The sequence below is a fragment of the Tupaia chinensis genome, unplaced genomic scaffold (assembly GCF_000334495.1).
Source record: "Tupaia chinensis unplaced genomic scaffold, TupChi_1.0 Scaffold000392_1, whole genome shotgun sequence".
Lineage (NCBI taxonomy): Eukaryota > Metazoa > Chordata > Mammalia > Scandentia > Tupaiidae > Tupaia > Tupaia belangeri.
Window position 1 is genome coordinate 4,654,915 of NW_006159894.1, and position 17,552 is coordinate 4,672,466.

Sequence of the window (17,552 nt, forward strand, 5' to 3'; positions counted from 1 at the left end):
TAAGTTACTTTGTATTCCAGGAAGAGTTCCCTCTTAGAGAACATTTTCCTTTAGGGTAGGAAAAGACTTATTGACAAAAGTTTAAAACTTACAAATCAGATATTTCAAATTAGTATGTTTTTATTTTAGAGTTTTGTAGGTGCATTATAAATGCAAATATTATTTCTTTTAAGGGATAAGAAAATTAAGAGCTTAATTCATTTCGGTGGGAAAAATTAGGGATGCCCTAATTGCCGTTATTCATTTTGCATTGCATAAGTCTGTGTGAGTGAACATTCTCAGTACATTCTCAGTACATAATTTATCTTATCAGGATATATGTAACATGCATTTAATAAACACATGCCTTCCTTCTCTCAGGAACTGTTCTCGGCTTAACAGAAACGAAATAATTCTTTGATACATATTTGAGATAATCTTACTTGCAAAAGGCTATTTGTAGCAGTTTTGCTCACTAATACTAAGGATACAATTGTTGTATCTTTATTGATAGAAGAAGTCTTAGAATAAAAATGTTTACTTTTTAAATTATTTTTTTTTATCAGGGCAGTCTAGTTCTTATAAATACAGTTACTCAACATGATAGAACACCAGTAGTTCCTTGGACACCGTGTTGTGGAGCAAACAATATAAAAGTCAGAATTTTCAGTTGTCTTATTTATTCTCTGGACCCCTTATTAATGTACATGGCATATATTTTTTATAGCACATGATTTGGGAGCTACACTTTGTGACATGGACGAATCTACACTGTCCCTTGGCACAATAGATGTTTCTTATCTTCCAAATTCATCAGAATACAGTGTTGGTCGATGCAAGCATGCAAGTGAGGAATGGGTAAGTTTAAAATAAGAGTTAAAAGTAGAAAACCTAAACTGCGTTCATTTCAGTGTTGTTTATGAAGGTGAAAATGCTGATAGCAACATATTATCAATAAAGGTTAACAGCTATAGGAACTGCCACCAGCTGTTCGAAGGTATGTTTATGTAGTCTAATAATTCAGTCTGCATGTTTCTTTTCCACGATGGTAGGGACCAGAAATCTTTGGATTTTTTTTTTTTTTGGGGGGGATATTTACATATAGCAATTAATAATGAGATATGTTGGGGATGAGACCAAAGTCTAAACCTGAAATTCTCTCATATTTCATAATATACATTATACATATCAACCAAAGGTAATTTATATGGTATTTTTATTTTGCAGTTTTTTCTTTTTTCTTTTAGATTTTTGGTGTGGGATGTATGTCAGCCTCTGGGTCTGGGATTCAAACTGCACAACTGGCCATGTGGGATCCAGCACTTTAACCACCATACCACCTGCTAGCCTGTATTACAGTTTTGATTGTAATCTGTTACATTATTTCAGATATGGAATTTTCCACTCATGTAGTCATGTTGGTGCTAAAAATGTGTTAGATTTTGAATTTTAGATTTTCAGATTAGGGATGCTCAATCTGTATTTGAAAACTATTATGGTATGATGTTAATTAGGAAGGAAAAAATGGGTAGAAATTTTAAGTACAGCGAGTATGTTAAAAAGCAAAACATATTTGCATAGGAAAAAAACTCTAGTTTTTCTTATGGGTGTTGGTGTAAGAATTTACTTTTTTCTTTCTCTCAGTATCTACTTTCCATGAGTTATATTTAGTTAGAGTAAATATTATAATGGAAGTAAATTTTAAAAAATTAAAAATAGGAAATCACAGTTTAAATCCAGTCGAAAAAGCATGCATTTTCTTGGGCTGTTTTTTCTATTTTAACATAGTATGGCATGTTTTATGCATTACCTCAAACTGCTTCATATTAAAAAAGTTGTGATTTTTTTCTTATTTTTGAGAGTATTTGTGAGATTTGAACAACTAATAAAGTTAATAGAAAGTAGGATTTGACTTTAATAGCACAACTATAATTCTAATAATTCTAGCCTTTAAATTGTCCATAAGGTAAAAGAATGTTATATACATTTATCTTGGTATTTCCTTTAAAGCAAAATATTTTAAGCTGTAGTGTAACAACTTGCTTACTGTGTAATACCTTTGTGTCAATAGTTCTAGTGTAGGAGTGTGTGACTTAAAAAGGGAGAAGGTTAATTATTAGTATACGGATCCATTTATTTATCTTGCTCTGTCAGAAGTTCATTTGACCTTCTACAATTTGTTTCTTTTAAAATTTATTTATTTATTACTTCTGTGAGCAAGAGAGAGAGCGAGACAGACTGGCGCCCCCCCTTTGGGGTTCTCATGATATGGTCTACCCTCAGCCAGCCCTAGATCATCGACATGTATGTCCCGTGTGTTCAGGGAGGTCCCTGGGCATGAACCTGGCATCATGCCATGTGGGTCAGCCTCACAGAGGCTGTGTCCATCTGGCTCTCCAACTTAAGATGTTAAAACTTTGAATGGTGCCTTGGTTGTGCAGCGTGCATTGTCTGCTATTACTGTTCTTTTGCGTGCAGCTTTTGTTTATGTGACTGGCTTTTTTCCAAAGGTTGATCATGGAGAGGGTTCTTAATGAGAAATCACCATGTCGAGGGCGCCTGACTCTCTTTCTCTCTTCTTGCATGCACACACATGCACTCTCAGGAAAGAAACAACAATTAAAAACTGAAAAACATGTCATAAATTTCTGTTCCATCTGAAATATCTTAGATTTAAAGACCAAATGGTCAAATATAATTCTCTTGCCATTTAGACACTCTTTTTTCCCTTAACGTTTTTTAGGGTGAATGTGGCTTTAGGCCTGCTGTCTTCAGATCTGCAACCTTAAAATGGAAAGAAAGCCTAATGAGCCGGAAAAGGCCATTTGTTGGAAGATGTTGTTATTCCTGTACTCCCCAGAGCTGGGTAAGAACACTACTGCTTGTTGACCTTTCATAAAGAGAGTGAAATAAGTGACATCGATTTCCAACTTTGTGTGAATTTGTATTTTGTAGTTTTTAATATTTTCTAGAACTGAAACCCATGTTTATAAACCAAATATTACAAGGAAAGATGTTTCCTTTTTCCTGTTCACTTGTTTAGTAAATATTGGTCTCATATTTGATACTAGCTAATATTCTGGTTCTTTTATAGTTTCAATGTGACTTTAGGGGGGATAGAGATCTTATTTTTAGTTAACTTTCCCAAAGAGTTGGTGAGAACCTCCATGTAACTTCTAGGTATTGGACTATAACATTGAGTAATATCTTGGCAAGAGAGAGACAGATAATGGAAAAGAATGAGAGGTTAAAGCTGTGACTTTGCTATTAGCTTTTGCTAACTTCTTGTTCCTGGGGGTTGTCTTGACTACATGACAGTGAATGACAGTCACTAAAATGTTAGGATGAAAATTTAAGAAAAAGTATATATGAATTTATTTTTTTTTATTATGGCAAAACAAACAAACCCAAATCCCCACAAACCATCTATGTCTTCTATGTTACAGCATTGTTTTTGAGAAGAGTTAATTGAGTGAGAGTTATGCACTTAAAATGACTTTGATGAGAGAGGCAAGTTAGCACAGCAGCATAGAATTTTATATGCCTATGCTTTAAGGCAGTAGAGTTACCTTTTAAAAGTGTATTTGGATGCTAAATTCTCTGGGATGGGCCAATGATTAAGATGTAGAGGGACCAGCAGTTGGCGTAATGGCTATGTCAACGCACCCATGGCGTTAACTCAGGCCAGGCATGTGTGCATACGTGCTCAAGATCCCGAGAGGAGAATGGAGAAGGGATTGCGGCGTGGCCATTCCCCCCGGTGGGTGATTTCTTGCTTTCTGTCTCTCTGTCTCTCTCTGTCTTTCTGGAGAGCGCACGCACCCTATAGCAAAAGCCTCTTCAAAAAAAAAAAAAGATGTAGAAATTCTGCTTTTTAGGTGCCAACCCTTTTGAGAGGCCGCTTATAATCTGTGTAAATACTCTGCTTAGGGGCTTGACAGGATTTAGAATTCTGCCTCTAGTATGAGGGATTTTCTTACCTGGGAGAGATTTATGTAGAACTGGTACAATTTATGTTAAATGCTCAGATCCAGTCAGGAATATCTTGATATTGGGGTCAGCATTTGGCGTAATGGCTATGTTGCTAGACTTCCATGTAGTAGACTGTAATTTGAGTCCTGAACCCAGTGGGTTAAACTCACGCCGGACGCATGTGCATGTGTGCCCAAGATCCCGACAGGAGAATGGAGGAGAGGGGATTGTGGTGTGGCCATCCTCCCTGAGGGGTGATTTCTCGCTTTCTGCCTCTCTGTCTCTTGTCTTTCTGGTGAGCGTGTGTACCTTATAGCAAAAACCTCTCCAAAAAAGAAAAAAAAAGAGGCTATCTCGATATAAATATTGCTTCTTTTTAATCACAATTCCCTTGTAAAAATTTGGTAGAATTGAAGGATCATGTAAATTTCTAGTCTAGGAGTAAGACCAGTTCAGATTGATAGGCTAGTAAAAATAAAGATTTAAATACAAAGTCATGTGGCTTTTTTTTTCCTTTACTTTCTTTTTTTTTTTTAAAGATCTGGCATCTGACCTAATTCTAATTTTGATTGCCTAAAACAATACCTAAAATAATACCTTAACTGCAGTGTGTTCTTATGTCAGGACAGAGTATAGGAAATTATTTGGTGGTGGTGATGGTTTAGGATGGGGATAGATAAATAATGTAAGAAGTAATTGACTTTTGCTTAAATATTCTACCTGATAGAGATGAATATTATCTTGAATTCATTCTGTGGCATGTTCATTTAAAATAATTTGGTTGAAAATGATTTTATATTAGGTTGTTGGAAAAGTCATGATGCATTTTTGCTTAGAAAAATATGTCACGATGTTTCCGACAACCTAAAGTAACTTTTTGATATTTGCTATTCTTTCTTTGAAATCCTATGTTCCTTTCTCCAGAGATTTCTCTTACATATATTTACCTTTTTTGTTGTTTATATTATGTCTTTCATCACTTATTTGTGGAATACATTGATAAAGCTGTAGTCCTTTTTTTCAGCCGACCTATCTCTAGATTATCTTCAGGGTCATTTGTCAAAAATGTGACCTGTGGGAACCAGCAGTTAGCGTAATAGCTATGTCGCTGGACTCCCATGTAGTCGACCGCAGTTCGCGTCCCGGACCCGGTGGCTTAAAATTCATGCTGGGTGCGTGTGCATACATGCCCAAGATCCCCAGAGGAGAATGGAGGAGAAGGGATTGCGGCGTGACCATCCCCCCTGGGGGGTGATTTCTCGCTTTCTGTCTGTCTGGTGAGCGCACGCGCCCTATAGTGAAAATCTCTCCCCCCCCAAAAAAAAAATAAAAAAGTGACCTGTACTTCTACATTTTCTTGTTACGTGGACAGTCATTGAAGAAACTAGAAAGACCATAGTCTAGAGCAAGATCCGAGATCAAATTCTGTACTCCAGCCATTCTGAATGTTCTTTTTTTTTAATGTGTCCTTGTTTATTTTTAATAATTATTTTATTTAACTTTATTTATTATTATTATCATTATTTTTTCCAGTTTGATCAGAGAGAGAGAGAGAGAGATAGAGAGGAAGTGAGAAAGCAAGACACCAGGTCCGAGACTTGAACCGTGGTCAGCCATGTGGGAGTCCAGCGCCTTTAACCATCATGCCACTTGCCGGGCTCAGTCTCAATGTTCTTATGTATAAATAATAATAATTCTTGGGACCAGCAGTTAGTGTAATGGCTATGTCGCTGGACTCCCATTTAGTTGACTGTGGTTCGAGTCCTGGACCCGGTGGCTTAAACTCATGCCAGGCGCATGTGTGTGTATGCCCAAGATCCAGAGAGGAGAATGGAGGAGAAGGGATTGCTGTGTGGCCATCCCCCCTGGAGGGTGATTTCTTGCTTTCTGTCTCTGTTTCTCTGTCTTTCTGGCAAGCAGAAGTGCCCTATAGCAGAAACCTCTCCAAAAAAAAAAAAAAAATCTCATGTCAGGATTTTTGGGAGATTTAGTAATCTAACAATAACTGCATGGTACTTAGCATGGTCATTTTTACTTTGGGAGTTTCTGATATTTTTGTCAATGATTTAAGTTACCTATAGTTTTATTTTTTTGGAGTGGAGGTGAGGAGTGGGGCAAGAAGGGGAATGACAGTATTTTCTAAGGTTTTGAGGATTAGTTTTGTGTTTATGAGTTTTAGAGGCTAAAAAAATGCCTTTTAATAAAATATACTTTGTTTTAGTCACATTTTTGAAGCAAAGCCTAACTTTATGATTGAATTTCAAAAGTTATCAATAACTACTGGGCCAGCAGGTGGCATGGTGGTTAAGGTGCTGAACACTTCCACGTGGACGACTACGATTCAAGTACTAAACCTGGGGGAATGCTTTCTCACTCCCCCTCCCCTTCTGGTCAAATTAAAGAAATAAATAATGAATAAATGCAATTAAATCTTAAAAAAAAAGTTATCAAGAACTAGTTATGTAAGTTTTCGCTATCAATCCAATTATATATTTATTTCTACATTTATTTTGTTTTATATAGGATAAATTTTTCAACTCCAGTATTCCATCATTGGGTTTGCGGAATGTTATTTATATCAATGAAACTCACACAAGGTAAAAAGAAATTTCTTACATTTCTAATATATCTCAAGAGAAAAACCTCTGTAATAATCAACACTTGAAGGTGAAATATGTTTTCAAGAGTTAATAGACTGTGAGCTTCTGACACAAGAGGCATAAACATTGGAAGCATTATAGCCACCAGGCAGATGAGTTACAATCACCACTGCTATACTTGTAAATATTTTTATAATGTTCTTTAACTCGTTCATGGATTGATTTTGCATACTTTGTGTACCAAGCGTGGCGGCTGTTTGAGGAGAGGTGAGGTTTGCATGGTCTGTTGTGGTCTGCTATGACTATATCACATTTAAAAACAGTATGAGTGGGTACAGTGTGCTCAGTCTATAAGGTATTGGAAGGTATTTTTCCCCTTCTGAGCAAATGTCCTCTGATTTACTATGTACCTAAGACTTTCCTTAGAATTCTTATTTCCCAATTCCAGACATACGGAAGTAGGCCAGTAGGCACCAGAGTGAGAGAAAAGGGCCTTTGTTTTCTGTGAATCCAGGCTAGAGGATAACGAAGGAGGGCAGGAAGGTTGCGTGAATGTCTGCAAAACAAGGCGAGCAGCGCCCAAAACGGCTGGCAGGCCTGGTAGCACTGAGGGTGGAGCTTGGACTAGACAAGGAGGCTCAGGTGATGAGGATACTTGACACAAGAAGTCGAATAAATTGGAAGCCTCTCTGATCTTACTTTTAAAAATTTTATTATATGATCCTGTATGAGAATGATAATATCAGCACATATTGACGTTTTTCTTTTCTTTTTATTTTTTTTTTTAAATAAAACTAAGGTTAAAGTCAAGGGACAATATTTTTTTTCCTATTCCCTGGATGCTCTTCTCTTTTCTTGTTTTTTATATGTAAAGGAGAGAGGAGAGGCTGGTTCATTGATTTTATTTTCTCTTGATTAATATTATTAATCTCCTCAGAAGTCTCATAGTTTCTTCCTTTTTATGTTAGAAGACATTTTACATATAAAGCCAAAAGGTTCATTTGTTCCTCTCAATCGGAGGCAGTTAAAAAAAATAGAATTGACTATGTTGATTGAGCAGTATAAAACTATTCAAGAAAATAAACTGCCTTTGTGCTGTTTAGCTCCCCTGCGTGCTAAATGAAGCAAAGCTTTAACACTTTTACACATGCTTGTGTGCACATAGACACAATGCTTTCATTCGGTTGCATAGAGCTTGTTTAGAGAGCTTAGATTTTGTGTATTCCATAATAATTCTGAAGATGTACATTGAAGGAGGAGTTTAGGATAAATACTTAGCATAGAGGGCCACATTTTTGCAAGACTGAAATGAAGGAAAGAAGGAAGAAAGTGAGGATAGCGGGAGGAGAGATGAAGGAGCAAGTGGCCTGTGAACGGTTTCCTTCAGATTATGTCTCTTCACTCAGTTAGTGAATTTGTATTTGAATTTGTCTACTGGTTGTATAACTATGGAGGAAATGATAACGTGGCAATGTATTATGTAATCACACATGGTTCCAAATCATTACGTAATGAGAGCGTGTAGCATCCTGATTGTGAAATCCGTCTCCCTCTTCTCCCATCTAAACACCACGTAGTCACTATCACTGTCAGGAGTTTGTCTTATCCCTTAGGCATGCCAAACATGCATTTATCACAAAGGAACTTCTGGCTTTGTGAACCCGGAGTACCAGCTATTCACATCGTAGACTGGTTTTGCCTGACTTCTCTCAGCTGATCAGCCTGGCCAGTTCAGTTTAAGAGTGATTGATTGTTGGAGAAGAAATACTATAATAATTAAAACAAAACAAAACAAAACAAAAAGAGCCCTTCATGGTAGAAAAAGACTTTTAACTTCATCTTTTCAGAACCTATAGCTGTAACTATAAAACGATAAGCTATACAACATTCGCTCCTTATCTGTAGGGAGTACGTTCTTAGGCCTGCAGTGGATGCCAGAAACCACAGGTAGTACTAAACCCTGTGTATAACGTTTTTTCCTATACTGTGCATATATACCTATGATAAAGCTTAATTTCTTTTGACAGTTTTTTTTTTTTTTTTTTGCTATAGGGCATGCACATTCCCCAGAAAGAGAGAGAGAGACAGAGAGACAGAAAGCAAGAAATCAGGGATGACCATGCTGCAATCCCTTCTCCATTTTCCTTTGGGGATCTTGGGCATGCACACATATGCACCTGGTGTGAGTTTAAGCCACTGAGTCCCAGACTCGAACCGCAGTTGGCTACATGGGAGTCCAGTGACATCGTCATTATGCCAACTGCTAGTCCTGATAAAGCTTAATTTTTAAAATAGGTACAGCAGATGATTAACAGCAATAACTAATAATAAAATAGAACAATTATAACAACGTACTGTAATAAAAGTTAACGTAAATGTGTTCTCAAAATATCTTAGTGTAGTATACTGCAGGTAACTGAAACCAGCTAAAGGGACTACTGTATAGCTCATCTGTCTATCTTATGCATTGCATTCAACATAGTTGTTTTTTTAATGATATTAATAAAGCTAGACTTTAAAATTTCTTTTGTTTTTAATATCGGGGTTATCATTCAGCAAAGTTACATGATTCAAGCAATTATACACAAGCTCCAAGTTTCCATTTACTGAGAAAACATACAAGAAATTATCAATAAGATGGGCCACCTAGCATCCTTAACTGCTAGAGAGAATTTACTACTGGGGAACCCTAAGCCCCCGGAATAGAAGATATTAAGCTTTTTGTTTTATTTTGTTTTTAGTTTTTGCTGTAGGGTGCATGTTCTTGTTGGAGAGAGACAGAGAGAGGGAAGATGAGAAATCACCCTCTAGGGAATGGCCATGCCACAATACCTTCTCCTCCATTTCCTTCTCAGAAATTGAAGATGCACGCACATATGCTGGTGTGATTTTCAAGCCACCGGGTGTGGGAATCAAACCATTGACCATGTGGGATCTAGCCACCTTAACTCCATGCCATGTGCTGGCCCCTAGACTTTGTTTTTATGGGAGGAAAACCACTGTGTAATTTAAGCAACTTGTCTTTAAGTAGCCAGAGTACTTCTGTGCTAAATCATGTTCACATTGCAGGCACCGAGGATGGCTTGCTAGACGTCTTTCTTATGTCCTTTTCGTTCAAGAGCGAGATGTCCATAAGGGCATGTTTGCCACCAATGCCACGTGCTGACCCCTAGACTTTGTTTTTATGGGAGGAAAACCACTGTGTAATTTAAGCAACTTGTCTTTAAGTAGCCAGAGTACTTCTGTGCTAAATCATGTTCACATTGCAGGCACCGAGGATGGCTTGCTAGACGTCTTTCTTATGTCCTTTTCGTTCAAGAGCGAGATGTCCATAAGGGCATGTTTGCCACCAATGTGACGGAAAACGTACTGGACAGCAGTAGGTGAGTGTGCAGACGCTGTTGTAAAGGTGGGGAGAGGCAGGTCTAGGTGGTAAAGGGCTGGTGAGGAAATAATTCCCATCATTCACCTTCAGTTTCTTTAAAAGCCTGTCTCAAGATGTGTTTGCATTTCCAAACGTTGACTGTTAAGCTCTAAGACAACTGAAGAAAGACAGGAGAAGAAATGGTTTTGGGGAATAGTGCCATGTGGGAATAGCAGTCTTGTTTTATGAATTAATAATTGAAGGGGTTTCTAAAACATAAAAGGTGAGTTAGAGTTCAGAGATGCACATATTTCCAGAGTCTCTGTTTTCTGTAACATGCTTTGTCAAAAGAACTGCTGTGTTTAGAGCCAATCTGAATTTTCTGTAATATGAATACTGGAGATAATTATATTTCCTGTTTTATTTATTTACTTTTATTATTTTTTAGAGGTTTTTATCTTAGGGTACGTGTGCTTGCTGGAGAGAGAGAAAGAGACAGTGAGAGGGAAAGTGAGAAATCACCCTGCCAGGGGAAATGGACAAACCACAATCCTTTCTCTTCCATTCTCCTCCCTGGATCTTGGACATGCATGCACATGTACCCACTGGGATTTTTAAGCCACCAGGTCCAGGATGTGAACTGCAGTCAGTCAGACATGTGGGAGTCCAGTGAAATGACCACTATGCCATCTGTTGGTTCCTGCATTTCCTATTTTAGAGCCAAAAGAGAAAGTGAGTTGATACATGTGTTTTTTTTTTTTTTTTTAAAAACAAACAAACAAACAAACAAACAAAACAGATGGTGAATACCTAGGTACAAATTCTTGTACTAAAAAGTCATTGTTAGAAATCTTTAGAGAATTAGATACGGTCTTTGCTCTCAGAGGAGTTTAGCTCCATATGGATGAGGCTGATGTGAACTCAGATTAAATGGGGAAGAAATAAAGATTCTGGAACATGAGAGTTTGGGTGAAGGTTGCTGTCTTCTTCCTCATTGCTGTGGCCTACTTGAGAGATCTACCTGGCTTCGATGAGCAGGAGACCAAGGTGGATTGAAAGACTGCTTTGGGACCAGCTGGTGGCATGGAGGTTACAGTGCTAGATCCCACATGGCCAACTCTGGTTCATGTCTCGGACCCAGTGGCTTGGAAAACATGCTGGTTATGTGTGCATGCATGCCCAAAACCCAAGAGGAGAATGGAGAAAAAGAGGTTGTGGCATGGCCGTATATCCATGGGAGGGTTATCCTCCCCATCCCCCACAGCCACCCCACGTCGAGTGCAGCAGCCCTATAGCAAACTAAGATAAACGTAAAAATAAAAAGGAAAGACTGCCCTTTGAATTCACAAAGGCCCTTTGTAGACCTTATGTGTGTGGTTGTTAAAGTCTGAATACTGCTGGCATGTAATAGGTACTCAAGAGATATTTATTGAATGAACAATTGAATAGTTGATAGTAGAGATCTATTAGTCATGTTAATTACTTGTGAAAACATTCCTGGGCAGAATATAATAGATGCTATTTCAGGGGTAGGCTTGGCATGCACCAAGTATCTTGTGGAATTGGTCCTTTTTTATGTTAATTTTTATAAAGCAAACATTATAGAACTTTTTATCCCCCTTAGAGAACTTTACATTTTTTTTGTCTGTTCAATGTTGCTCCCCTTTGTCCTACCCACCACCCTCTTCCACCCACTCTCCACCACGTATTCCCATCCCTCGGAGTCTCTGGTATGTACACTTATCTTCTCTACTGTCACATCTTTGGGTCTTCTGGTTTCTGCCAGAGTGTGCAGACATTGGGTACATGTTGAGGAGTGATACACAATTTGATTCTTTCAAAGCATGGCTCATGCCCTTAACATTAAGTCCTCTATAGTCATCCCCTTTAATCAAAGGGATTGGTCTCTGGCTCATTCACTTAACATTAAGTCCTCTGTAGTCATCCCCTTTAATCAAAGGGATTGGTCTTTTTATATTAATCCATTATGTGGAGTTTGCTGTATTTCACTAGTCTAAAATCAGCCACAGTGGGAGAAAACATAATGATTTGAAGCTCTCTTGAATTATATATATTCCATTTTCTAGTTAAAACCTTCAAGTATGCTTCATTCCATCCAGATATTTTGATTAGTAACTGGAATGTTAGATGTGATTTAAGCAGATTTAACCTGTTTTTTTACCCTGAGTCAAGTGGGAGATTTATAAAACTGGATTAAACTTTTCCTTTTATCTCATTGCTTATTGCTCTGTGTTGTTTCCTCTGTGTTGTTTTGATCTTGAGTTATACCTTTTTTAAAATTACTTGTTTGGTTTGAAAAATCACTTATAAATATTTATATCCCTTTTTGTAATCTTCCAGAGAGTTTTACATGTAATTCTAATGGGGTCACAATATAAATCAATAGTAAATTAGGTCTTCAAAGCAAAAATCACATATCACTTCAGAAATGGGTTTTGGGTTCCTCTGAATTATCTGCCTAAAGAGATAATCTTTCTTTTTTTTTGGAGAGATTTTCACTGTAGGGCGCGTGCGCTCGCCAGACAGATAGAGAGAGACATAGAGACAGAAAGCGAGAAATCACCCCCCAGAGGGGATGGTCATGCCGCAATCCCTTCTCCTCCGTTCTCCTCTCGGGATCTTGGGCATGCACGCACACGTGCCCGGCGTGAGTTTTAAGTCACCGGGTCCAGGACACGAACCGCGGTCGACTATGTGGGAATCCAGTGACATAGCCATTACGCTAACTGCTGGTTCCCAAGAGATAACCTTTCTTTTTAAATTCTCTGCTACATTGCAACTTTGTGTCCCCACAGCATAATGGAACATTGAAGTACAGTAGTTGTAACCACTGAATTTGAATACAGTTCTTAAATTTGCTTTCTAGTTTCCTCAAGGATTCACTGATTTAGGAAGATAATATTTAATAGATAGCCAGAAAGAACTTTTTTTTTTATTTGAGCTTATTCTCACTCTTTATCACATATGAAAGAGACCATATGTTTTGTTTCATGACTTATAGGTACAGTTTAGAAAATACTCAACAGGGAACATAGCATAGGACCGGTTACATTGTGTTTCTTTTCATTGTCAAATCAGAGTACAAGAGGCAATTGCAGAAGTGGCTGCTGAATTAAACCCAGATGGCTCTGCCCAGCAGCAATCCAAAGCCATCAGTAAAGTGAAAAAGAAAGCCAGAAGGATTCTGCAAGAGATGGTTGCCACTGTCTCGCCATCTATGATCAGGTACGAAAAGATGAAGCCGGAATCTTCCGACAGGCGCTGTCCTGTTTTGAGCAAATAGGACTGAATCATTGAACTTCCCTGGCACACCGTTCTTTGTCCAAAACTTTTCACGTGTTCTGATGTTAAATCCAATTCTTCTTTATCTTGTATTCAACTGCCATATGAAGTACTGTGGTAGGCTTTAAGGAGCCCCAGTCTCTGCTAGTGGATAACAGCCATTGTGTTACTGCTGACATCTGTGCTCCTAGATTAACTGCGAGTCATATTACGTATATCCATGTCTTAAAGGGAATGGTTTGTGTGCATTAGAGAGATCACTTTACTCCCCAGGTATTCTCTTCACTATTCATCTCTCAAAAACAGAGTGGATTAGAGTGAAATGTGATTTTAGTCCATAATAAATGGATACTTTTATAAGTAGTATGTATGAGAATATCGAGTTAGTGTCCTTCTTCCTCGATTCAGATACACACATATCTTTAGGCTGTTGGTTTAGAAGCTTAAGTGTATTTATCATCTAAATATATGTCTATACATGTACTTTTTAAAATCGTACTTTCTTTCAGATTGACCGGATGGGTGCTGCTAAAACTGTTCAACAGTTTCTTTTGGAACATTCAAATTCACAAGGGTCAACTTGAGATGGTTAAAGCTGCGACTGAGGCAAGAATTTCTGTGACTCTGTCAGTCTGTTTGCCCCATTTTTGTACAGTGACTTCAGAGTTCGTTTGGAAACGTTCTCTTGTATGTTGTTGAATCTTTCAATCTGGAGGGCTTCCTGTTGGCGATAACCGCACTAACTGTGCCCTGGGAGACTACGTGGGGTGAGGGAGTCCATACCAGCGAAGCGAATGTAGAATGGCTTGCAAGTTACCTTGCAGCAGTGCTGAAGACCAGAAAGAACAGCCCCTACTTTTTACATGAGAAAATAGACTGAAAAGTTGTCTCAAGTCTCAGTTAAGTGACTTTCCCAGCTTGACTTCAAAGCTTATGCTTCTTTTTTTCTTTCTTTTTTTTGGAGAGGTTTTTGCTATAGGGCGCGTGCGCTCGCCAGACAAAGACAGAGACAGAAAGCAAGAAATCACCCCCCACGGGGCATGGCCACGCCACAATCCCTTCTCCTCCATTCTCCTCTCGGGATCTTGGGCACGCATGCACACGCGCCCGGCGTGAGTTTTAAGCCACCGGGTCTGGGACGCGAACCACATTCGACTACGTGGGAGTCCAGCGACATAGCCATTTCTCTAACTGCTGGTCCCAAAGCTTATGCTTTTTCACATGATTAGGAATGCCTCGCAGTAGAGGTATGGGTCAATTTGAACTCCTGATTATGCTTTTTTCCCTCCCTAAAAAAGTAATTTTTTTGTTCTGTTTTTATAGTTCTCGTTTTAACTAGATAAGTATTAAATTGAAAGAAGCTCATATTATTGGAAGATATTTTAAAGAGTGAGTCACTGATTAGCCAAATCAGTCTTAGAGTGACTAACTCAGTAAGGTGATTGCAAGGTGTTACTGAACTTTACATTTGAATTTAAGTTTGATACTTTTCTCTTTATTAGACGAATTTGCCGCTTATATTTCTACCAGTTCATAGATCCCATATTGACTATCTGCTGCTCACTTTCATCCTCTTCTGCCATAACATCAAAGCACCATACATTGCTTCAGGCAATAATCTCAACATCCCGATCTTCAGGTAAGATCAGTTTATTTTGAAATTTAAGGTATTAAAAAGATTATGTTTTGAATGTTTTTCTTATACATTAAAAAAAAAAATTACCACAGGCCATGTGCACTTAATGAGAGAGCACCCCCTGGGGGGGCGACCATGCTGCAGTCCCTTCCCCTCTCTTCTCCTCTTAGGATTTTGGGCCCGTAAGCACATGCAACCTACATGTTTCTTAAGCCACCAGGTCCAAGACTCAAACTGTACAGTCGGCCATGTGGGATCCAGCTGCCTTAACCACCATGCCACCGGCTGGCCCTTTATTATGCCTTTTTCATACAGGTTATTGTAAAGATAGTATTAGTCTCTCTCTCTCTTTCTCTTTCTTTCTTTCTTCCTTCCTCTCTCTCTCTCTCTCTTTCTTTCTTTTTCCCTCCCTCCCTCCCTCCCTTTCTTTCTTTCTTTCTTTCTTTCTTTCTTTCTTTCTTTCTCTCTTTCTTTCTCTCTTTCTTTCTTTCTCTCTTTCTTTCTGTCTCTCTCTGTCTCTCTCTGTCTGCCTTTCTTTCTTTCTTTCTAAGTTTATTTCTTCCATGAGTGAGAAGGGAATAGAGACAGGCACCCTCATGGGGTCTTCCTGCTGTGATTTATCCCCAGCCTGGGTCATAGGTATCTGTACGCCCTGTGTACTCAGGAAAGCACCAGCATGCGAACCAGGGACCTTTCCCATGTGGGTCCAGTTGTGTGGCCACTGTGTCACCACTTGATCCTAGACTTTTCTCCTTCATTATAAAAGTAATGCATGTTCATTGCATAAAATTTAGAGTACAAAAAAGCACTAAGACTGTCACTATTATTTATTCATTTTATATGGAATACTTGGCGAACTGTGAATACTTAAACTTAATGGGCAACATTTAGCAAATGGTTAAAAGGCAGTTAGAAAGGCAGGATAGCCAGTTACTTACAGGCTCAGAAGTAGGGAGGTGTCTAGTGGAGGTGGGAGAGGGGGAAATGGTCGTGGTGGTATAAAAGTAAGTAAGAACAACCAGGACTGGCCCTGTAGCATAGCGCTTAGGCACTGTGTGGTGGAAACTGAATGTCACATGGCCAACTTGTGGTTGAAAAACATGGCTTGAAAAAATATGCCAGGGAGTATATGAGCACGTGTGCCCAGGATCCTGATAGGGTAGAGGAACAGAGGAAAGTGGTTGCCATTTGACTCCAGCCCTATTAGGGGTAATTTCCCCCTCTGGTGTATACATGCATTCTTTGGCATTAAAAAAAATACAAAACAAAAAAGAATAGCCACATCCATTACTTTGACCTTCATAATTTAGTAGCTCTAGAAACATGTAAGAAGTACAGTATAAAGGACAGATGTTGTTTAGAGTTTTTTTTTTTTTAGGAGAATGCAGTGTATTCATTCAGAAGAAATGATATGTGCAAAGGCAGAACTATTCAAGAGCATGGTATGGCCAGGAGGTGGCAGGCAGCTAGGGACGATTAGGATACAGGGTGTGTTAGGAAGGATCAGAGGTTGGAGTTGGTATGTGCATAGGTAGTGAGAGCTAGAGTGAAGCAATTTCTAAGCCAAGAGTTTAGAATCTATCCTGTACTTGACTAATGACATGTACGGATTGGCATTTTGGAAAATAATCCTGGATTAGGAGAAATTAGGTCATTTGTGATCCTGTTAGAATAAGTTGTTCAGACAATAATTAAGGAAGGCTTAAATTAAAAGTGTCATAGTATTCTTGTAGAGGAGAGAACAGATTTGAAACGTATGTAGTAAGTTAAATATACAAGGCCCCATGCTGGTTCAGATATGGGGCTCACTTGAGGGGGACTAGGGAGAGGAGGATTTTCAGGGGTCTACCACCTAGGAGTCTGGGTAGGTAGTAGGTCTGATCACTAATAAGGAATTGGTGAATAGGCCGATTTGGTTTGGGAAATTGAAAAGTCAAACTTTAAGGCACAAAGCATCTCTAAGGACAGCTCTATGAGTAAAGAGTGAATAAGAGATGACTGAATTTGGGAAGAGACTGGAAGGGAAGTGGGCTAGTGGGTTGTGCAGGGCCTCACAAGTTGCCACTCATCACTTTTTTTGTGGATGTGAAGTCTGGCTCTCAGCCTCACAATTTAAGGACTCCTTCCTAACCCCTTTGCTCAGAGTTCTGTAGGTGTTCAATTTTGTAGCTAACTAGGTTCATGGGACCAGTTGAAGAAAGCCATTCCTTTATTCAGTCAACGATGTTTGTGTAGCTGTGCTTTACATGAGAGTGAGCAGAAATACAGCCTTTGCCTATAAGCAGCTTATGGTCTTTTGGGGAGTGTAGACAAAGAGACAGCTGGCTGTGAACAATTGGACATATATATGTGTCACACTTTTCGTGCAGTGTCTTCATGCTGGGAAAAGCTATTTGGTATGCTGTAATGATACATAGTGATTGACTGTAAAAAGACAAAAGAAAACAAAACACAAAAAAAATGTGATGTGACCATGCAGTTTAGATAAGCTTTCCCAGGGATCAGACTGTAAAAAGACAAAAGAAAACAAGAAACAAAAAAAATGTGATGTGACCATACAGTATAGATAAGCTTTCCCAGGGATCAGAGTATCTGTATCATCCACTCTCCAAGCTACGTCTTGCCAGTATCAGAGAATCTGGGAAGCTGAATTAGAATTTCATGAGGAAGTTGCTGGTGGGCATAGACACAGCAAAGA

The 17,552-nt window shown here is 38.7% G+C and overlaps 1 protein-coding gene across 1 annotated transcript in view; it reads left to right on the forward strand.

Moving 5' to 3' along the window:
- Positions 1–706: 706 nt before the first annotated feature.
- Positions 707–17,552, forward strand: part of GPAM (glycerol-3-phosphate acyltransferase, mitochondrial) — a 38,773-nt gene continuing 21,927 nt past the window's right edge. The window contains exons 1-7 of the mRNA XM_027773992.1: positions 707–837; positions 2,723–2,845; positions 6,475–6,548; positions 9,821–9,934; positions 13,015–13,161; positions 13,728–13,824; positions 14,721–14,857. Coding sequence (XP_027629793.1) covers positions 736–837; positions 2,723–2,845; positions 6,475–6,548; positions 9,821–9,934; positions 13,015–13,161; positions 13,728–13,824; positions 14,721–14,857 — 794 coding nt within the window. The 5' untranslated portion in view covers positions 707–735. The remainder of the gene's footprint in view (positions 838–2,722; positions 2,846–6,474; positions 6,549–9,820; positions 9,935–13,014; positions 13,162–13,727; positions 13,825–14,720; positions 14,858–17,552) is intronic.